At 33.1% G+C, this 23,718-nt stretch overlaps 1 protein-coding gene across 1 annotated transcript in view; it reads right to left on the reverse strand.

Annotated features, from left to right (window-relative positions):
* Positions 1 to 377: 377 nt before the first annotated feature.
* LOC134230297 (multiple epidermal growth factor-like domains protein 6) overlaps positions 378 to 23,718 on the reverse strand; it is a gene marked incomplete at both ends in the record, with an annotated part of 42,426 nt that continues 19,085 nt past the window's right edge. Inside the window, 16 exons of the mRNA XM_062712068.1 lie at positions 378 to 501; positions 824 to 1,069; positions 3,598 to 3,758; positions 4,095 to 4,248; positions 4,861 to 5,030; positions 5,331 to 5,475; positions 5,598 to 5,855; positions 8,807 to 8,988; positions 11,205 to 11,346; positions 13,645 to 13,881; positions 17,368 to 17,555; positions 17,951 to 18,083; positions 18,437 to 18,691; positions 19,395 to 19,576; positions 22,081 to 22,228; positions 22,422 to 22,664. Coding sequence (XP_062568052.1) covers positions 378 to 501; positions 824 to 1,069; positions 3,598 to 3,758; positions 4,095 to 4,248; positions 4,861 to 5,030; positions 5,331 to 5,475; positions 5,598 to 5,855; positions 8,807 to 8,988; positions 11,205 to 11,346; positions 13,645 to 13,881; positions 17,368 to 17,555; positions 17,951 to 18,083; positions 18,437 to 18,691; positions 19,395 to 19,576; positions 22,081 to 22,228; positions 22,422 to 22,664 — 2,968 coding nt within the window. The remainder of the gene's footprint in view (positions 502 to 823; positions 1,070 to 3,597; positions 3,759 to 4,094; positions 4,249 to 4,860; positions 5,031 to 5,330; positions 5,476 to 5,597; positions 5,856 to 8,806; positions 8,989 to 11,204; positions 11,347 to 13,644; positions 13,882 to 17,367; positions 17,556 to 17,950; positions 18,084 to 18,436; positions 18,692 to 19,394; positions 19,577 to 22,080; positions 22,229 to 22,421; positions 22,665 to 23,718) is intronic.

Consider the following 23,718-nt stretch of genomic DNA (forward strand, 5'->3'; position numbering starts at 1 on the left):
TCAAACAATCATAAGACCCGATTTCTCGTATGCGAAAGCAGGTAACGATCTTGACAAGAGTTAGTTACCCGACGTCCTCATTATTATCAATTCAGGCCTCTGTTCAAGAGAGCGAGCGATCGCGAATATTTCTGTTGGAGGTACTACAAGGAATTTTGGTGGGCGCTCGCGAACGTTCGTTCTGTTCAACAGGTCTAAGGTCAGCTTCACTTCCATTCAAGTGAAACGTCCGGGACAATGCACTTACACGTTACCGGCGATTATGTAATTTTGATTAAAAATAAATGTTTTCACAAGTGATTTGTCTGTCTTTTATAATTGTATTTAAAAAGTAAATAAAAGTAAAACAGGGATCTTGAAAACTCTGCGATACGTACGTGCTAAGGTTAAGATGGCGGCAGATAACTAAAGCGTTTGACTTCAGGTTGTTGTTACAGATACCAGACCAACCATCACCTTTAAAGACTTGCACGACATTTTCCTGACTTAAGCGCACATTGTCTGTGACAAAAAATATTTTCATTTTAAAAGCAATTTAATTTTAGAAAGATTCATTTATTTATGCCTTCCATATGCCAAACTGAAGGTTTTAAAGATATTGTTTCCCACAACTTTGTTATTTTTCTGCTAGAAATCAAAACTAAGAATTTAGATGTAAATATGCTATATATTAATGACATAAAGGTAGGGCATAAAAATTGGAAGATAAATTATCAAAATTGAATAAAAAGTTTCCAAACTTATCAAGATTTCATGGATGGCAATACTTTAAGAGAATAAACATATCTTAATTCTTCAGCAGAGAGAATAACATGTTCCTTACCTGTGCAATTGTGCTCTGATTGCGTAAAATTTTTTTTGCAAATGCATGATACTTTATTTGATTCCTCATAGCAATCCGAAACGTTCAAGTTGCAGGTATGAAGACCAACTTGGCAGTTGCAGGAAAACCCGGTATACCTTGGCTTACAAACACATTCTCCAGTCTCCATATCGCAGGATTCTGTATTATAGGTGTTGCACGGACAGTCTTCTTCACAATTGTCACCATATTTCATGTGAGGGCATTCTAAAAACATTTACTTTCTTGAACAATAGACCCTTTCACAATAACTGCAGTACTGCTCTTTTGCAGGGCAGAATGGTACATTTTGGTGAAATATGACGTAAAAGTAATTGTTTAATATACGTCATTTAATTATCTATCAAAAAAAAATCGCCAAACGTTATCAATTTGCCCTGCAAAATAGTACTGCAGTTATCGTGAAGGGGCTAATTATAAATTAGTAAAATATATACAGAAAATGAGGAAAAAAATGACCTTGAAAACATGTCTTTGTTTTAAGAAAGTGCGATTTATGAAATTGTATCAAATTTAACAAATATAAAGGATTTATAAAGTAACTGATAAGGTTTATTTTTGCGAAATTTTAAGTAAAACAATTTCTGGCCAAAATGGTTTCAATTTTTAAAAAAGCTTTATTTCATGTAGAATATTTCTTTAAACATAAAATGGTAAAGATCGAGTTTTACAAGGCTGTCAGAAACATCGGTATTGTTTCAAATATATAATATGTTTGGAATATGCTTGAATAGTATGTCATGGGTAGCTTTAGGTTGCATCAATGACCCTTGTTTTCATTTGAAGAATTCTGATTCCAGTATGTCATAAAAATATTAACAGTGAAATGTAGTACTTCACAGGAACAACCCAAACCACACTCTCTCTATTAATTGATGACAGTGAAGTGATTTCGTGTATTAGTTAATAACAAGAGGCCCGGGGTCACATTGATCACCTCAGCACACCGGCTAGGAAAAAGCCCAAATTAGATCACAATTGAAAAGTTTACTGAGGGGTTGGGGGAGTGGTATTGAATTCTTATACTATTTGAGAATGCCTCTATTTCAATACTGCATATAACTTCTTGAGAAATTTCTTAAGAAAAAGATTTCTTTTAACATTTTGTTTGTATATATTACTTTGTAATAATTTGAATTTGACTCAACATTTTTTCCCTCTCTACCCCAAAGGGTACTCATGATTGAACAAATTTAAATCTTCAATACATGAGGATGCTTACGTGTCAATTCGACTGAACATTGCTTAACTGTTATTGGGATTTTTTCCTTTTATTTAATATTTTCCTATGTAAACTTTGATCCACCTTTTAAACCTTTCTCTACCCTAGGGGGTTATGATTTGAACAAAGTTAATTCTACACTACCTGAGGATGCTTCCATATAAATAGCAATAATTATGGCTTTGCTATTCTCTAGACGATTTTTTAAATATATTTTAATGTAAAATTTGGATCCCCCCTTGTGGCCCCACCCTATCTCTGGGAGGTTATGATTTGAACAAACTAGAATCTACAATATCTGAGGGTGCTTTCATATAAATATCACTAATCATGGCTTCGCAGTACTTGAGAAGGTATTTTTTTTAAGATTTCCCTATATATACCTTTGTAAAACTTTGATCGGCCCAATCCTATCCCTTAGGGTCATGATCTGAACAAACTTAATAGACACTACCTGAGAATGATTCAACATAAGTTTCATATCTTTTGTCCCTATGGATCTTGAGAAGAAGATTTTTTTTAAAAATGCCATTAATTTTTCATTAATTCATAATATCTCCCCTTGGAAGAGGGCATTGCCCTTCATTTGAGCAAACTTGAATCCCCTTTACCCAAGGATATACCCAAGGATACTTTGTGGCAAGTTTGGTTGAAATTGGCCCTGTGGTACTTGAGAAGAAGATAACAAGAAGTCTGTGAGCCAATGCTCACTAGTAATACCCCCGCTCTAATGCAAATAAACACTATCATATTAATATAGTCAAGTTCAATTACAGGTAGATGAACAGAACAATATATGACGATGGCATCAGATTCATATCAAAATTAATCCCACCATATGGCACGCCTCAATAAAAAGTGTACTAAAACTTCAAACATCTGCTATGAAAAGTTAATGAGAAAAACTGTAAAGAAAATCTGTTATGTATGAAACAGACGCATAGATATCTATCCCACCATATTGCATGCCTCAGGGAAAATTCTGCGACGAGAAGTTGCTGAGAAAACTGCGACAAAAACTTGTTTTGTATAAAACGGACAGACGCACAGACAAACAGGGCGTTGATATCGGATTTGAACACAGATGTATCCCACCGTATGTATGGCATGCCTCAGAGAAGATTGTGTTAAAATTTCAAGCTTCTACGATGAGTAGTTGCTGAGAAAACTGCGACGAAAATTTGTTACGGACAGACACACGGACACACAGACGGACGGACAGACAGACACACAAGGGTAAAACAGTAATACCCTGCTCAGCTTCGGAGTGATGGAATAAAAATGTGAAAAGATTTAGCAAAAAAAAGAGGAAAATTCATTGTTTAAAAGACCACTTTCATCCATGTCAAGAGTTCAATGTTTGTAATTGTTTAAAAAAGAATCCGTTTTGCGATCAAACTATATTTACAATTGAATTTTAACCGACATAAGAAATCTCGAGAATTTTGAGTAATCAAATAAGAGTTCTTTCTACCATAGTTATTTATGAACTAATTGTTAAATGGTGTTTTACCACTATCACAAGAGATTTCAACCTTGGCATCCCCATAACAATAGCTCCCATTGTCAGCAGAGCAATCGGACAGAGTTTCCTCATCACCGTTACAATTGACATATTTCAGGTGCGTTTTGGAACCATAAGATACACGTCCAGATTTTTCTTGCACGTATTTCCTGTTTTAAAAGGAAAGTATTCAAACATACTGAAACTAACAAAATCAACTTTGCTTAAACCTAATAAAATTTAATATCAGTCATTCAAATGTCTGATTGCTCAACAATTGAAACAGTTATAATTTGGCTAATGTACTTTATTTTATTTACTATTTGTAGGTTAAAATATATTTTTACTTTTTTTTTTTACTTTTGTAATATTTTTAAATTTTAAATATTATAATTTTTGTAAGGGAAACTTCCTTTTTCAACGTTTTTATCATTTTAGATAAATCCTTTCATCATTTTTAAAAGAATATATTGAAACAAAACACAAGTGTAAAATTAATCTCTTACGTTGGCAATCCCAGTTCACGACAGGCAACTTTAGCTTCATTTTCACCAAATCCACTTCCACAAACATAACCCCATTCTTTGTTGTGATACACTTGTAGAATTCCACTTGTTTCTGTATTAGTTGTTTGTTTCGATAACAGCTGTATCCATGGTGCTAGTGTTATAAGAAACATGCCTCTCATTGTCCATAGTTTAAAAAGCCGAAATCACAGCAAAATTTTATTTTTCTTTTGCAAGACTGATTCACCCAAAAAGAAAACGAGAAGAAAAAACATCCCACGAACCTCGGTGGTTGTCTAATTATAGCTGATTGTGAGATTTAAACAACTTGCATTGACCAAGGAAAAAAAAATTTTGCTCTCTCTTTTGCATAAATAATTAAATATCGATCTGAATCTCAGCTAGGTTTCAGATAAACTAAGTTTTCATAGGTTTCAAAAACTGAGTAGTATTTTAAAACTTTAGTCTACTGTTATGAATAATGAATTTGCATTAGATGTTACAGACTTTGACTGTTGACAAGTTTAAAAAAAAACACTTACTTTGAGAAGCAGAAAAGGATATATTTTTATACGCCATCGTTCCGTAAAAAAAACCAAAGTACCATCTAGATTTTAAACCGAAATTACAATTTAATTTCTGTATTTATAAAACATAAATTCTAGTAAATTAAAAAAAAAATGGGGGAAAGGGACGGGGGTGACGACTGTCCACTAAGGAAGCAATGGTATATGTAAATACCTGTTTTAAAACAGTTGATAATTACCATTGGGACATGCTATTGCAGCAGGACGTACGTTATAACAGTATGTGCTGCTGTCATATTCTCTTTCACAGTCTAGAAGACTTTGTTCTGTTCCATTGCAATTAATATTAGACCATTTGAAGTAGGAACTTGGTAAAGTGTCTATATTTCTAATTAACTGAGCATAATTCCTGAAAAATGATCAAAAACCAATCAAAGTAAATTCTTTAAAGCTCAAACGCTTGAAAATTAAGATGTAAATTAAATTAAAATCATCCTTGATTTTTATTATTTTAATTCATTACAAAAATTACACTTTTTTCTCATTTAAATTCAAAGAAAAAATTCATAGATTTAAAAAAGATCTTAATGACCTCTTGATATTTTGCTTATTCCTCAGTAAAAATGTTTCTTCTAAACTACTTTGCATACCTGGGTATGTCTGATTTAATATTTTTGGAAATTTAAAAGAAATCACAATTAAAAAATACCAAGGCAAACCAAACTCTCGACACACAACTTGGATATCCTTTTTAGTCATTCTGTTTTTACACACTCCTCCCCAGGACCCTGACCGATATATTTCAACCGTGCCTTGATTGGAGGAAGTCAAATTGACCAACCGTACATGTTCCTCTTTTTAAATACAATAAATATATACTGAATATACAAGTGTATAGTGTATTAGTAATATTTCACATTCATAATCTAAAATATTCTATTAATTAAAAAATCTGGTTAACAAAACAGGTACATACTTAGACATTTTTCATTTTTGTACTCGTCCTCTGAAAATCCAGGCTTACAGAGACAGACTGCATTGCCCAAGCTATTTGTGTGGCAGATTGATATCTTTGGATTGCAGGTGTGAACACCAGTGATACAATTACAGAAGTCACCAAAGTACCCCGATGTACAATTACATTTCCCCGTGTCCTCGTTACAAAATGTACTGGTAGTCGTGTTACATTCACACCTCTTCTCACAAAAATCTCCATGGGTCCATTTAGGACATTCTACATGAATAAATACAACGGCAATATTTGAATTTGATAATAGAGTACAAAACTTCAGTTGTAAAACATATACTTAGTATATACTAGGGTTGTCCGGTAAAATCGTGGACAAAGCGTTGTTCTCGAAACATAATGTGCGCACTATGCTGCAATTTTCAGTAAATGTCTATTTATCATATTGAATTGCATCATAATTTTTGGATAAAATATAGACAATAATGAAGATTTTATTATATTTGAATGTGCACAGGGTACCGTCCTATGGCGCACGGTCAAAAAACAAAGGTTTTTTCAGAGAATACATGAGCATTGATTCAAAATAAAAAATTTAAATAGATACGATTAGGGTAAAAATTATCATTATACGATTCATCAATTTATTTTGTTATCTTGTAAAATTTTCCTTTCATTAGGTTAATTTTTGTCAGTTTCCTGAGGATTCGAAATGAGAAAGTGGGAAACACAACACACGAAAAATAGTGACGTTTGATGACGTTACGGCACACCGGAGACCAGTTCAGTTTGATGTACATGTTTTAATAACATCCTAAGAGACTTTATATGAATACAGAAAAAATATATTAAACAATCACTAGTTCTTTATAGAAATGAAATGGGACTTTTCTTAGTGAAGTCGTTCTTCGTCAAGTCCCTATGTAGTACAAAACATAGGGACAAACTGCTATGGTGATAGCAAAAGACTATGTCACTGTTGACCGTCAATATGATTGTCTATTAGTTGAATAATGGTGGCAACATTGTCCGTAACTTACTAATAAATCTTTAGAATCGCATGTTTGTGCCAGACTAGTTCCTCAACTGTTTATGAATCGAAACGCTTACTAATGAAAGTATGTGCATCAATGAAATTACTTAATTTAAGTGACATATCCAACTTTATTTTTAACGCAAAGATTAAATGTAAAGCTGTTTTAGACATTTTGACGTTATCATCCATGCACCGTAAGGCGATACAATACATGAAATAAAATATCATAATTTGTTTATTTAAGCGTATATCAATCTGAAATTGTCTATGTTTTTTCGGAAAATATGTACCAAAATGTAGTGAAAATTTCAGAACGCAGTGATAATTATTATTCACGCAGGACAACTTGTCCACGATTTTACCGGACAACCCACGCATAGTTAGAAAAACGTGTTATTACAATTTAATTCAATGTATGAATAAAAAAAAACAAACTCCCAATGAGGTAATATATACAAAATTAAATCTGTTTCTAACAAATTAAAAGTGGATATCCCGATATGGTCATGTTGATTTCTGATCAGTTACAATTTACTTCAACTCAAGCAAATGCAAGTCCTATCATAAATGCCTTGATTTTACAAATAGAATGAGTAAAATAAAGTCGTTTTCAAGGTCTATTTTTCATTTGACTCTAAGCGATAAACTTTTTTTATTGAGATGAAAAAGGTGCAAGACAAAAATTTGCAAGGTTTCTATCATTGACAAAATTGAACGCAAAAGCAATTCTTACTAAGTTTTAATTAACATCTTGAATTAAAATTTTTATTTCTATAATTATCAATGATAAAATAATTTTCTTACTATGTTAAAGAGCTTGCTGAGCAATAAGTAGAGTTGTCTGATTCTTTTCAAGAGTGCATGTATAAAAGAGTAAAAATAAACCGTAATCGATCGGGTAAAAATAGCAATGTTAACGTGACAAAAACATAGATGCCAGGAAATTCTTAAACATTTCCTATTACTATATAAATGAGAAAAAGTAAAAGTTGGAAAAGCTGACTCAGAAGTAGTATCATTGTTCATTTGTCTTAACGGTCTATAGTTAGTAGAACATCCAGAATTGCACTTTGTGGGGTGTTTTTATCAATTTCACTAGAATAGATCGAATCGATATAATATTGTTGTTAATTTGAAAAGTTCACAATATATATATAGTTTTTGATAATATATTTTCGCGGGTATTAAAAAGTTGGCTTGTAGAGGAACATAATGTTTTCAACGGAATTCCAACGAATAGCTTGGAGACTTGAAAGACAGTTATCAATTGGAAAATTTAGCATTCTTTTAAAGAAGGATATGGAGATAACGAACCGTATTCAGTCTCAAAGTCCATAAAACAATACAAAATAAGAGCAGAGCAAACACGGACCCCCGAAACATCAGAGGTGGGATCAGGTGCCATGGAGGAGTGAGCATCCCATGAAAATCAAGTGAACAGAAAAGTTTATTTTTAAGTATTTGATGGGCAGAAGAATTTCGATGTTTTAAATATACATGTATGTATGTATACCGGAAAAAAAGACACCTCGATCCTTTTAATCACATTTTTAATCATAAGTCTATGTAAAATGACGGTTATATTTCTGTGCCTTCTCAATATAAATTTTAACAGTTACTACTGTTTTTAAAAATAATTGCTTTTTGTCTAAAAATGAAGACACCGAAAATATTCATAGTTTGTGATTGGTGAGCAACAAAATAACTTATTATAAAACAATGTCTGATTCTACATTCTAAATGAAGAAGTTGATTTTAAAAGAATGCCAGATTTTCCAATTGACAACTGTCTTTCAAGTCTCCAAGCCATTTGATTCCGATGAATTCATTATGCTTCTCTATAAGCCAACTTTTTTTAATACCAGCAAATTTTATATTATATATATATATATATATATATATATATATATATATATATATATATATATATATATATAATATATATATATATATGTAGTTAAAGTTTTTAATTAACATTTTCTTCCACTATATACCGACTTAAACCATTCTAAGGAATTTCAATTTAACGGCACCAAAGATTCTATGAAATTTGATTCAAATCTGGATGTTTTTTCTTACTATAGACTGTTAGGGCAACTGAACAACTAAACTGTATGCAATTTCTGTTAACTGATAAATATACACAGTAGTCCTAAAATGTAATCGATCTGCAATGCCTTACCAGAAAAACACTTCAGGTACACATCTTCGTCATGTGAACAGTAGGATCCGTGCGTGCTAAATCCCTCACACTCGGAGAGACTTGTCTCATTCCCGTTACATTGCAAGGTGTACACAATTCCTAGGTCATAGGTGTTTCGAATTCTTTGGCCATACTCTCTGGTTTTATATACCGCGTATCGACTAGAAGCAGATAAATGAAAAATTTCACTAATGCGGAACATTGAAGTTTTAATGATTTATCTTTAATGAAAATCTCAATGTAGTAAAATACGTGGTATTTTTGTTTCTAAAGGTCTGGATGTTCATTTACAGTTTGAGTTCTAAAATAAAAAGAGTATTTTCTTAAGATACATAAGTTCGAATAGCATACCTAAAGTCTTCAGTTAAATTTGTATTAATTGTCATTATATCTCTTAGTCAAATGATGCATTTATTTGAATGTTATATAAATCATGTTGTCCTCTTGAGAGGGATTAAAACTCTCATATTTCTAACAGGATAAGCCTATTTTCAAATTGTTTTGTCTTTCGCTTTGAAAATCCTACAAGCGGACAAATTCTAACATCCAGAAATAATCATCAAAATACAATTGTTGCCCGCTTGGCGCCGTGGTAAGAGCGTCTGCTCTAGAGTCGCGAAGTAAGGCGTCAATTCTTATGTCGCGGGTTCAAATCCCAGTGTGGGACGTGGAGTCCGGTCCTTCAGATGAGACCGTATAAACCGAGTTCCCGTGTCGCAGTTAGTGCTGGCACGAAAAAGACCCCGCATTGCTTAACGGCCCTCAGTGCAGAGTATAGAACAAAATTTGTAGTTCTCCACCCACAAGTGGTAGCGTCTCCATATGAGTGACAAATTCTCGAGAGCGACATTAAACAACATACAATAAATCAAAATAAAATTTATGAAGTTACCATACACCTACTGATTTTTCTTATTAAAAAGGAATAATTTCCTAGAAATTTCTGCGAATGGACTAATCCCCGTGCATTAGTCAAATGAGCTAATCCCTGCCTCGGAAACTAATTCCCGGTTATCCGTAATCCTCTAGATTTTACTTTTGTATCGGTCTAATATGTTAATGGACTAATCCCCGTGCGTTAATCCGGAAGCTAATTCCCCGTTTTTCGTTATCCTCTATTCAAGGTCTTCAGTTTCCAACGTAAGACCTTCTACTGATTCTGTTGGTATAGATTATTATTCTTTTTTTTTCTTCTTCTTCCTACACGCCAACTTTAAAGCCTCATATCTCACTCATTTCTCAATTGATTTCGCTCAAATTTACAGAAATACTTCTAAACTCTATCAGAATGCTGTCGAATATTTCATAAAGTCACTTCTGTTTCTGAGTTATTCATCCTTAAACAAAAATTTATAGGCTTTCGTTTCCAGACAGAGGCTTATAGACGGCTAAAGCTGGAGCAGAAATCTACTTATTTAAGAAAATAGAAGCATTGAAGTTGTGCATATCGGTTTTTGTTTTTCAGTTTCTCTATTCAAAATGGCGCTATACAGGGGTCAAAATTAGAACGCTTTAAAGAGCCAAAAATTACTCATATTTTGCTTTTTATCTTCTAAACTAAAACTATTTTGTTAAGATATATAGAACATAATTTGTGCAGAATTAGATCTTTTAAATGATATCTCGGGAAAAGGGCTGACCCCTAAATTAAGGGATCTAAAGGGGTTAAAATTTTTTTTCAGATATCTCAAAAAGTATTCAGAATTTGTTATACATCAAAGAAGCAAAGTTGTTGAAAATCTCTGGTAAATCTACTGATGTCATCAAAATACGTCCCTGTGACGTCACTTCCGGCCCCAAACCGGAAGTAGTCTGAAACTGCAATTTTGCCGTTTTTGACATGTTTTGGGAAATATTTTCACTGGAAGCATGAAACTTAACTGGACGTAACAAAAATGGTTTTTCTTTTGCAATTTCCTACATAGATTTGGTAGATTTAAATCATTAGAGAAACTGGAAGCATGAAACTTAATAGGATGTAACAAAAAAGACTTTCCTTTTGCAATTTCCTTCATAGTTTTGGAAGATTTAAATCATTAGAGACGTCATTTCCCTTTTTTAAAAAAAAAGTTACTTCTGGTCAAACAGGACGGAAAACCTACTCGTTGCTTTGCAACAAGCTTTGATCTAGTTTATTTTACTTCTATATCGGTATGATAAAACAGTTAAAAGAACTTGGGGATATTGCAAAATTCCAGTTCCCCTCAATCAGGCTTATTTTCCTCGGCGAAACAGTCAAGGCCTTGGGAAACTGGAACCTTTATTTCCGTGAAAACTGGAATTTGCTAACTCCCTCTAAGATATACTTTAACTGTATAATAAACTGCAAATGTTGGACTTTTCAAAAGATTAAAATAAAAGATATTTTTGTGCATACTTCGGAAGATTAAGATGTCTGCATGCTACGCGGGCATCATATTTTGTGAAGCTATCGTCACAAAATGTATTCCATGATCGATTCTGGTAGATTTGAAGAACTCCTTCACTACCATTGACTTTTCCATAAAATCGTATTGAATCTGAAAAAAAGTGCCGATACTGGAATAATACTTATAATATAAAGTAGAACAAGAGGTCAATGGGCCACATCGCTCACCTGATCACTTTAGCTAGTTCAATATTTTACGAGTGATATCAACCTATCCCTAAGGGGAAAAGGCATGAATTGAAATTGAAGTTACATGTACACTACCTGAGTATGTTACCATATTGCCTTGATAAATAAATAGGGATGTTAACGAATAGACAAATAGTCGATTGTCAGTTGAATGAAGCGACGATCGAATAATGAAACAACATTCAAATATTAAATAAATGCAAGAAAAGGGAGTGATATTTTCATCTCAAAATTGAAAAGGGGTCCTTCCTCAAACTTTACAGCTGTATAGTGTATGATCTCAGACGAATAAGAGCTCAAACACAGTCACAGTATATCAATAATTTTCCACATTGTACATATGGAAAATACAGTAATTACATACCGGGATAATTATTTCTTAATCACTGACTTTTTTGTAATTGTACGTATTAAATTATGCCACGCTATACTGGACTATGAAAATTATTTAATCGACTCGTACCAATCATATTTATGAACTCTAGGAATTTCACATGCTTAGGAAAACAGAATAATTGCATAGCCATGAAGTTTTGAAGTTCGATCATTATAACACAATCATCTAACATAAAATACCATTTGATATGATGTATAGCTTGGGCAACCACTAATTGAACAAACAGTATTTAACATTTTCATCGGAGGTGTGGGTAGTGTGCGTTTACTATTCCCCATTTCCATTTTTTTTTAAATTTCCAATATATTTTAATTAATAAGCTTTCAAAAAAACTGTGCCATAAAAAAATACTCAAAATAGTCGACTATCGTTCGAATAATGCAATCGAATGTTCGACTAAGGAAAAGTTTTATATTGACATTCCTATAAATCAACAATAAAAGTTTGAAAAAAATATTATTTTACTAATCTTCTATTTCGGCCCCAACTATACATCGAAGTTATAATTTGAACAACTTGAATTTACGCTTCCTAAAGGGGTTTCCATATAAGTTGATCAATCATTGCTCTACTGTTGTTAAGAAATTTTTTAAAAAATTATTTTTCTGCGTATTCTTAATGAAACTTTGAAGGTTCATTATGGCACCACATAGCCCCAGGGGCTCGTTTTTTTTTAAAAAAAAATCTTTACTTTACACAAACTTCAGATGTTTCCACATGAGTTTCAACTTTCCTGGCCCCATGGTTTAGGGAAAAAATGGTTTTTCTAATGTTTATTTAAAAAATCCCATTTTTTATGTAAAACTTTGATCTCCCTTGTAGCCCCGCCCTTCCCTAAGGGGTCATGATGTGAACCAATATCAATCTTCACTACCTAAGGATGCTTCCATATAAATGTGAACAATAATGGCTTTGTTGTTCTTCAGAAGAATGTGAAAGCTTTTTCACATATATTTCTATGTAAATCTCTGATCGTCCCCTGTGGCCCCGCCCTACCCCGGGGTCATGATTTGAACAGCCTTTATTATTTACAAATGTACTACCTAAAGATGGTATGACCAATCATTTCTTTCATGTTCTTGAGAAGATTTTTAAAGGTTTTTCCTATATATTTCTGTGTAAAATTTTGAACGTGCCTTGTGGCCCCGCCCTCAAAGGGGTTCATGATTTGAAAAAAAAAAAATCAATCTACACTACCTGTGGATGCTTCCATATAAATAAGATAACCCCCCTGTTCATGAGAAGAAGATATTCAAAGATCTTTGCCATATATTTCTATTCGAAACTATGTTCGTTCCTTGTGGCCCCGCACTATCCCAAAGGGGTCTTGATTTCAACTAACTTCAATCTACACTACCTGAGGTTGTTCCCACATAAGTTTCAACTTTCCAGGCACAGTTCTTGAAAAGAAGATTTTGAAAATATGCCACAACATTTTCACTCTTGCTAAATTATCTCCCCTTGAATTAGGGCATGGCGTTTCATTTTAACAAACTTTTACCCAAGGATACTTTGTGGCAAGTTTGGTCAAATTGGCCTAATGGTTTTTGAGAAGAAGTCGAAAATGTGAAAAATTTACAGACAGACAGACTACAGACAAAATATGATCAGAAGAGTTCACTTGAGCTTTCAGCTCAGTTGAGCTTAAAACTGTTTATCTAAAAGAAATGCTTTTCTTGACAAATGTGTATTTTTATAAAATCATACGACTTTTTGTTCTGGGCATGCTTTAATCGAATTTTAATGTATAATACATCTATTCAGTCAATCTCATGATTTAGAGAGAAAGCAGATATATATTACCTGTACAGCTTAGGCCCTTTCTATTGTACTGATCTCTACAATAACAGGTTGAGCGGGGGGTTCCACAAAAAGCAATGTCTGCATTGCAGACATGTGAACCCTGAACACAGTCACAAGTGTCACCATAGTAACCGGGTTTACAGTTGCATTCCCCTGTAGTTTTGTTGCAACTTGTGGACTGTTGTTGATTGCACTTGCATCGTTTGCAAGTTGGGCCATACAGAAAATCAGGACAATCTGAAATTGTATACAATTATCAGAAATAATACAAACATCTTTCCTGACATCACCGGGGAGTATAGATCTATTTTCGTTTAATTTAAAGGTTAACCAGGAACTTACTATTCTTTAATTACAGGAAATGATTTTACAGTCTATGATTTTAGCGAAAGAGAATACTTACAAATTTTAAATTTTCGAGGAATTTATTATTTTTGTGAATTTCAATAAAAGTATAGACTAGAACCTGACAATGATAGATCCAGAGGATATTTAAAGTAATCTGCTTGCTTACTCGAATCCACCAGACCCACTTTTTATGACAACTTTAGGTTCTATTGACTATCATCGTCGGAAACCCAGGGGTGATCTCGTCTTTACTTATTACGTGATAAAATTGACTATAAGGGTTAAGACTACTGTAAGCCAACTTTTATTCGTGTGTGGACAAGTATTCGCGATTTCCGCGACCTACTTTTTCTGCAGATAATAATAGCCGTTAACAAAAAAAATTATAAGTATTTGTAGTTCATGTTTCCTCGGTCGCAAAAACTAGTTGTCACGTATTGATTTCAAACTAACGAATCGCGCATCAAAGATGACGAAAATAAGTGTTGGTTTACAGTATTATTTCACGATCAGGGTGTGAAAATGAGATAATGAAGAGCTAACAACGTCAAAGTTAATTTCTAACTTCTAACGTTTACTTTGTAAGCTAGAGAACTGTTTCTACATCTCTGTTGAACACGTACACGTACGCCGTCGACTTCGCTTCATATACTAAAAAGATATTCACAGTACCATGAATTGATCAAGAATCCTCTAAACAAAATTATTTTTGGCAGAGCTTAATGCTATCTTCTAATATTTCTTACACAAATCTTGGTGGCTTGTCAGATATTTATCCGGCAGTGATTTGCCATTTCATTTTTGCATAACAAAGCGTGCTACAGCCATTTTGTCGTCCATCGCTTTCGTGATGTTAGGGATAAATAACGAGATAGTGTAGAATAGCTTAGAGAAAACATTCTCTGCGAGGGCCGAAGACCCGAGGAGGAGATTTTTTCTCTAAATTATTCGATACTATCGAGTTAATTATTTTACTTTAAAAAAATCCCTAATTTGGGCCCCAAAGAAACATTTACACATTCAAATATCCAACTGTGACACAAAACAATAAAATAATCGAACATCCCCATTTATTCATGGACAAGTGAACATTAAACTACATAATGCTGATGTCATTTCAACCCATATCATTATACTAAACAGACGAAGAAATCAGACAAAGAAAAATTTTTTAATCCAAAATAAATTAGAGAGGTTCAGATTGTGTTTTGAATACTGAGTACTTTTGACCTGAAAGCTGAAGAAAACTACAGAGTTTTGATAAAATGTTGAGAATTTGTCATTACATATTATAAGATGTTGGTTTGTTTAGGGAAAGTGTTGGATTCTTGTGGAGTTCCATTTGGATAATGCTTGTAGTAGACTACTAGTGCTTAAACAGATAAAAAGATTATCACTGTTATGCGGAACCTGCTTTAAAAACATTCCATATCAAGATCTGTATAAAAACGGTGTAAAAATAGATGGGCTGTCAATTAATTAAACTGTTTTGGGAAGTACGAAACAGAGATGAATCTTGGATAATCTGAAGGGATTTACTAATAACGGATCCTGAAATAATATTCAGCAATAAGAAGTGATGTAGTTTAGATTCAGGGTGAAAATGTATTTGTCAAAAAGTGATGCTTTCAAAATGTAAGACAGAAAACATGCAACGTGCAAAATTCGGAGGAATTCTTATTTCTGTGAGCCTTGGAAGTGAATAAATGTGATAAATGTTAAGTAATTGCAGTAATTACGTGTGCACTGGAAATAAATTCTAATAGTGTGGCACATTTGGAGTAATTGTTTGTGCATTGGAAACGCATTTTAAAATTGTTCATCTCTTTTGTTCATTGTTTATTTTGGTCTTATGCACCTCAGTTAAAATATTCAACCGAAAGGCAGTTGAATATTTGAATATACAGCTGATGGGAAGTTAGATCTTTAAATATCAAACTAGTGCTGGTTGAATAGGTAAAATATATATACGTAGACCAATAACAATGGGTGACGTCATAGAAGTTTTTTAAAGCACGTATATAGACGTATGTACTTCATGAGAGAGAGAGGGGGTGTTGCAACCACTATTGAAATAACGACCACTATTGAAATAATTATATCAATAGTGGTTAAGAGTGCATTTCAATAGCAAACATAGTTAATAATCACTATTGAAATACGACCACTATTGAAATAATTATATCAATAGTGGTTGAGATTGCATTTCAATAGCAAACATAGTTAGTAACTACTATTGAAATACGACCACTATTGAAATAAATATATCAATAGAGGTTGAAAGTGAATTTCAATAACAAACAAAGGTAATAACCACTATTGAAATACAACCACTAATGAAAATAATTATATCAATCGTGGTTGAGAGTGTATTTTAATAACACTCATAGGTAATAACCAAACACACACATGTAATAACCACTATATTGAAATACGACTATTATTGAAATAATTATTTCAAAAGTAGGTGAGATTCATTTCAATAACAAGCATATGTTGCAACCACTATTGAAATAATTTTCACTTTTGAAATAAAGATTTCAATATGGATTTAATTATGGTTTTAGTTTTGTAATATTATCAACAACTATCAAAATGATTATTTAAATCACTTTTGAAAATATAATTTCAATAACTATCTACATGTAAATCTTCATTTAAGGACAGATGATACAAACAAAATATGGATGCCTGGATTGGTATATATTTTTTGGTCTGATTTCATTGAAAATGATATATATTTCTAGAATATAAAGAAATTGTAAACCTTCCTTATCAATTTATACACTTTAATTATTAATCTATATATTTTTCACACATAATCCAATTTTTGTAAAATTTGGTATAAAAAAGTTAAAAATTTCGCGGTGAAACTTTTCTTTCAATACTGGTCGTATTTCAGTAGTGGTTGAAACTTGAAACCTATGTTAATCTTATTGAAAATTAAAGCACTCTTCCCCACTATTAGATAATTATTTCAATAGTGCTCGTATTTCAATAGTGGTTGAAACCTATGGTTAACATATTAAAATGCTCTCTCACCCACTATTGAAGTAATTATTTCAATAGTGGTCGTATTTCAATAGTGGTTAATATCTATTTTGTTATTGAAATACACTCTCAACCACTATTGATATAATTATTTCAATAGTGGTCGTATTTCAATAGTGGTTACTAACTATGTTTGCTATGGAAATGCACTCTCAACCACTATTGATATAATTATTTCAATAGTGGTCGTTATTTCAATAGTGGTTGCAACAGGGGGTATACATGTAACTGTAATCTATGTATTTGATTCCCCCCTTTATTTTTATCTCTATTCTAATTGTCAACTAAATTTTGTTTTCAGATTTCTTACTAGATAAAGTTTACCTGATCGACACTCCAAAACTGCCAATGATGAATAACTTGACATATAGCTAGATGTGCTAAATCTGCATTGGGATACTTCTTTTTCGTCTCCTGTACAAGATAGGTAAGTAATCCTTTTCCTGTTATTATAATCACTGTACATAAGTCCTGTCTGACTTCGTCTCGTCGATACGTATGACATATAAAATCTACAAAAAATAATTCAATTATTGCAAATCTCTCTCTCTCTCTCTCTCTCTCTCTCTAGCCGCTCTCTGTAGTTCTCCGAAAAAAATATATTGAATGTCAGACTGGAGAGTAGCTGCAGATCCTCTCCCCCCTCTCTCTCTCTCAGCCGCGAAGTGTAGTTCTCCGAAAAAATATATTGAATGTCAAACCGGAGAGTAGTAGCAGAACAGATCCAAACGCTGTAAAACCCTTCGATTTACGCCGCCATTTTTGGGTCGCTCACTTTGTGATTTATTTCTGGTGCTTTTTCAGAATGATACCTTTCAAAGAACATTCTTTTGCCCCCAAAAAGGAGTAATACACATGGTAAATTATCGTATGCTGTGTGTTCACTAAAAACCAAAAAAAGACTTACGATGGTAAACCCAACTGAGTGCAAATAATTTTAGATTCCTTGTTATCCCAGCTGTAACTGGAGCCGATCAGCATCCATTGACCCTGATGATACATTTGCAAAACTCCGGTATCCCTGATGAATCTTAGTGATTCTAAAATGTTAACAGTAAATTATATAATTTGAAGTCTCTATTCTAATTTAACGTTTGAAACTGTGCCCAGAGTAATTAAACAAAATGTAGGCAAGAAAATTTTCAAAATTATTATAAAAATGTACCTAGTACTTCACAGATCACGGAGGACATTTCATTCTTTCATAGAAAAAATTTCCATAAAACGAATTAAAATACAAAAAAGAAAATATTAGAGGGAAAAGAAACACTGCATGATAAAATTTAGCGATTTTATGAGCATCGCCAACTATTAGAGCATGACACTTTATTTTCTGATTATTCGGTTTCAAGTTAGGTAAAGGTCCCTTAAATACCCATGAGGGAAAACCTACCGAAACAGCCCAAATTCTTTCCATAAAATCCGACTCGACAATTACAAACAGGAGTTGTTCCTTGAAAGGTACAGTAGGAAAACGTATTGTTACAGTTGTGCTGATTTTGGACGCAGTCACATGATGGTCCATAAAATCCCGCCTTGCACGTGCATTCTCCTGTCGTCTGGTTACAGGATTTTGTGTTGTTGTTGTTACAACTACACGGGACACAGTCGAAAGAAGTCGCATTGAAAAACATCAAGCTGGGGCAATCTGAAAGAGTTTCCAATGGAGGTTAGAAATACTGTCGAATATATGTAGTAAGTCATGCAGATACATGTACATAGTTGCTGATATATGGAATAGTAAAATATGAGTTATATCTTATATATCTTAATCGGATAAAAAATTAAATGCGCCATGTGCACAGTGCATTATTATTAAGATTAAGATCAAGCATAAGCTTATGTACTGGTGTTGTAGAGTAGGATTTCTCCCATAGCCCAATTTCCTCCCGGAATCTATACTTCAAAATAAAATTTCCAATCATGGGAAAACGCACAATTTAAAACATCTACTTAGTAATTATTTCTTTTTAAGAATATAGGAATTCCAGCTCTGTATGAAAGCTAAATTTATAACCATTTATAAATGGTAATTTGTTCTAAGGGGAATAGCAATCCATAGCTTTTTAACAGTGTATGTTTCCCCGCATACCGATTGTAAATTGAGTTGTTTGGAATTTCCTCGGAAGAAAACCTTTTCCTTTACCTACTCCTATCGTACTTTATAGTCTGTGGGTATCTCCAACAATTGTCGTTTTTTTAAGCAGAAGGGGGAAGGATTTTATAGATGATAACCAACTCTACAGGACCAGTTCTTATTATTCAATTTTTTTATCGATGTGTGCTATGACAAAAATAGGTTTGTATCTAAATCATGAAATTGTTTTATGGGATCGTGTAACGCACCCTACCGCTTAAACATGTAGCTGTTTCAGCTTTTGCTCGAGGTAGATAGAAGAAATAGTTATCCTCCTCTTTTTTATCACACTTGGTGTAATTGAGACTAAGACTAGAAAACTCGTCTTTCATACACGTAGAATCAACTAATTCGGTATCAGGAGGAACTGCATATGACGACATTTTATTGTAGAACCTACAAATGAAAGAAACAACATAACAACTTTTTCAATTAAACACAGTAATGATGATTAAGCATACTTGAATATCTCCATGCCATTCATATAGACTAAGATGGTTTCAGATGAGTAACTGAAAATCAAGAAAATACTAGGTACAAAATTGAGCTAGAAAGTTCATATATTGCAATTGCCATGTTTCTTTTTATTCTTTAGATATACATTCCGCAATGTTTAATATCTTTTTGTACCCTCCATGCACTGTTGATTAAACTGTATTTCCTTTTACCCCTAAGGCATGCACCAGGGACAATTTATTGACAATTTTGTATAGTCCACAGTTCAACGACTGAATGAACTTGTTTCTTTTATAAATATTTGAAAAGCGAGAAGTTGAATGTGTATTATACACACACACACACCAATGAGCCTTATACACACACACACACACCACACACACACACACACACACATTTGACACACAAACTTGAACACACACACACACACACACACACATTCCATATATACATACACAGTTTATACAAACGTGCATTTGAAGTATGTTGAAATGAAGATTTTAAAATTTATTTATATATAGAAAGATAAAAATGTTAAGCAGTGATGCGTTTATGATTTTATCAAGCTCAATTGGGATATATTTAATAAACTTAAAATCTGCACTACTTGAAAATGAAATAAACATGAGTTTCATTTTAAAAAGTAAATGGTTCTTGATTGAAGGATTTTTAAAAAGAGTGGGTTTTTTATATATTAATAATGTAAAAAATCAATGTGTCATTTAGATTGCCACTTGTAATGATTTCATATTTTACCATATTTATTAGAGGTCCATATATCTCTTTCCTACGTCTGAAAAGTCTCACATCCATTGAATTTTCTTTTTTTTCCGATTTTTCTGCTTTAAAAAATGACACCTTTACTATAATTCGGTTATTCTCGAGTTGAGCAGTGCATCCTTACAATTATTTAGTTACGATAAACCAGTATATCATGATGCGATATATCCAATAAAAAGATGAGTTAATAAATATTTGAAAAGCGAGAAGTTGAATGTGTATAATATATTTTCAACAACAAGCCCATTGGCCTTATAGGTCATCTGAGTATCATGTAACAACTTTTCAACAATTAAATTTGGTTCGTTTTTTAAGCCATGAAATTCAAATTCACAATTTTGATAGAGGCGCGATTGCTTATCATTACTATACACTTAGCATGCTTACTTTGGCTTCTTAATACCAAGAGGTAGATCAGGGTAACAAAGAAAAAATGCATTTCCACTTTATAACCAATTGTGCAACCCATCCAAAAGGAACCACAGTGAATGATCCTGGACAAATATTTCAAAATTTTGGAAATTTTATCAAATTTTATTTCATCATAAATGGTTCATTAATACCAAAGAGCAGATTTCAAAGCATTAATTTATTATCAGACTATGTACCCCTACCCCTCTACCCCTGACCCAGGGGCCCTGTCCTGAATTTAACAATTTTGGAAGAGGCATCTTTCTTCATCATAAATATGTACTTAGATCATTGGCATAATACACAGGGCCAAAGGAAAAGATTTTCAAAGATTTCATGCATTTTCACCATATAATCAATAAAGTCCCACCCAACACCAAACCCATCGAGCCAGGGGCCCTGAAATTCACAAATTTGGAAGAGGCATCCTTCCTTATCATAACTATGTACATAGTTTATTGGTTTAATACCCAGGAGCAGAGGAAAAGATTTTTAAAGAATTTATGCATTTTCACTATATGATCAATAGAGCCCCGCCCTAACACCAGAACCCCCAACCCTGGGGCCATGGAATTCACAATTTTAGAAGAGGCATTCTTGCTCATCATAATTATGTATTTGGTTATTTTATTAAATACCCAGGAGCAAAGAAGATTTTCAAGAAATTATGCATTTTCACTATATAATCTACATAGTCCCGCGCTAGCAATAGAACCCCTGACCCTGGTGCCATGAAATTCACAATTTTGGAAGAGGCAGCCAAATTCAACATAACTATGTACTTGGTTAAGTTATTTAATTGCCAGGAGCAGAGAAGAAGATTTTCAAAGAAATAATGCATTTTCACTTTATAATCTATTTAGCCCCTCGCTAGCACTAGAACCCCTGACCCTGAATTTCATAATTTTGGTAGAGGACTCAATGTTGATAACAAGCAAGCCAACAGTTTTACTGCTTGATGTCCAGGAGTAGAGAAGAAGATTTTTTAAGATTGCATTAATTCTAGTGGTTTTTGTCTCAATCCCTCAGGCCCCAGGGGGGCCAGGGACCATGAAATTCACAATTTTTGTTCCCTTTCAAACAAAAATGCTTTATGCCAAAATTGGTGAAGTGGTTGCAGAAAAAAAGCTGAAAATGTTCAAATGTTAACGCGCGATGCAGAACGCATGACGACGGACGAAAACAGATAGCAATAGGTCACCTTGGTGACCTAAAAATAAACAGTAATAAATTAAACTAAACATTTCACTTACGTGGGTAGTCCCAATCGTTCACAAACGCCATAATACTGTGGAGTAGAGTACCGTGGAGCATAGCCAGATATCCAGGAGTTTCCTATTCTGTATTCCACGTTTTTAAAACTTGATGTCAGATTTCTTGTCGAATTTAGCCTCAAAGAATCTACATATTATATATATATATATATATATATATATATATATATATATATATATATATATATATATATATATATATATATATATATATGTTCAGTGTTTTATCTCATAAAGTTTGTAGACATTAATTAATAGACATCAAGCCAGTATTTGATGAATTTTCTTCACTCTTCAAATAATTTTTTTTAAAAAAGTACCTTGGCAATTGAATCCTCGGTTTTCGTAGCCAGGTTTACATAAGCAGCTTGTACCGTTTTCGTTGACTTGACAAAATGCCACATCAATGTTACAGGTATTTGTCTTACAGTTGCAGAGATCCCCTTCATAACCAGATTTACAGATACATTTTCCGGATCTCTTGTCACAGCGTTCTGTGTTTGTTACATTACAGGGACAGTCATAACATTCGCTTTTGCTGAAGTAGGTCCAGTCAGGGCATTCTAAATTCATATAAAAAACAAAAATTAATAATTCATTATAAAGGTGTTTTCCTATAAGTATTTTCGTCTGTTTTAAAACTTAGTAAATAATTTTTGACCCACAATATATTTAAGGAATAACTGTCTTAATTTTCGATTTCATGATGTTATCACTCGATTGGCTTGCGTGATGATTTGCATATACGCCGAAGGCGTCATGAAAAATCTGACAATTATTCCTTGTATTTACATGCTCTAGATTCTGCCAATCCACGTGCTACAAGCCCTGCTTCTGTCTAGCTGTTTGTCCCGCCCTACACGTGATTATTTTTAACCGCACCTATTGATGAACCAGCACATTTATGGAGAAATAAGCATTCTGAGAGTATTGACTAAGCAATACATGTCCCCTACCGGGTTCCCCTTTTTCTTCAGGATGTCATTTAATAATATGCAAAAGTTATGATCAAGGTAAAAATGCATGATTTTGAGGTTGTGGATGCCTTTAATCTAATAAATTAATCCACATAAAGACGAAAATCCAGCTCATTTTTTCAACGTCTTTTTCTCGCTTCATATTTAACATGTTTTAGCGGAGCACGAACCCGATCTTAAACCATTACGAAAATTTAAAAAAATGCCATAATTCTATCAAAAATCAATGAAGCGAAACGAAATTCAAACTTGATCTGTAACTCATCTAGATACACTCACATACCAAAATTCAGCTCAATAACTGCAAGCATTTAGAAAAAAAAAGTGCGGAACATAAGTAGGACAGACGGACAGACAGACAGCTAGACGGACGGACGGACGCAGAGGAAACCTATAGTCCCCTCCGGTTTCACCGGTAGGGGACAAATAAAGTACATTAGCTATGTGTAATTTATCTCGGGCAAAGACATTGGAAATGTAAATATAATAAAAATATTTTAAGTTCCTTAAAAATGGAATCTGATTGGAAAAGATCCAATAACTAAATCAAAATGTAACACTCCGCATCATTGATATGTCACAAGCGTGCGAGTTATATGTGCTTAATCTCAATTTATTCCATGTTTCCCCCTTTATTCCG

Source organism: Saccostrea cucullata, unplaced genomic scaffold (assembly GCF_032062105.1).
Source record: "Saccostrea cucullata isolate Sc308-1 unplaced genomic scaffold, CSIRO_AGI_Scuc_v1 ctg23244, whole genome shotgun sequence".
Classification (NCBI taxonomy): domain Eukaryota; kingdom Metazoa; phylum Mollusca; class Bivalvia; order Ostreida; family Ostreidae; genus Saccostrea; species Saccostrea cuccullata.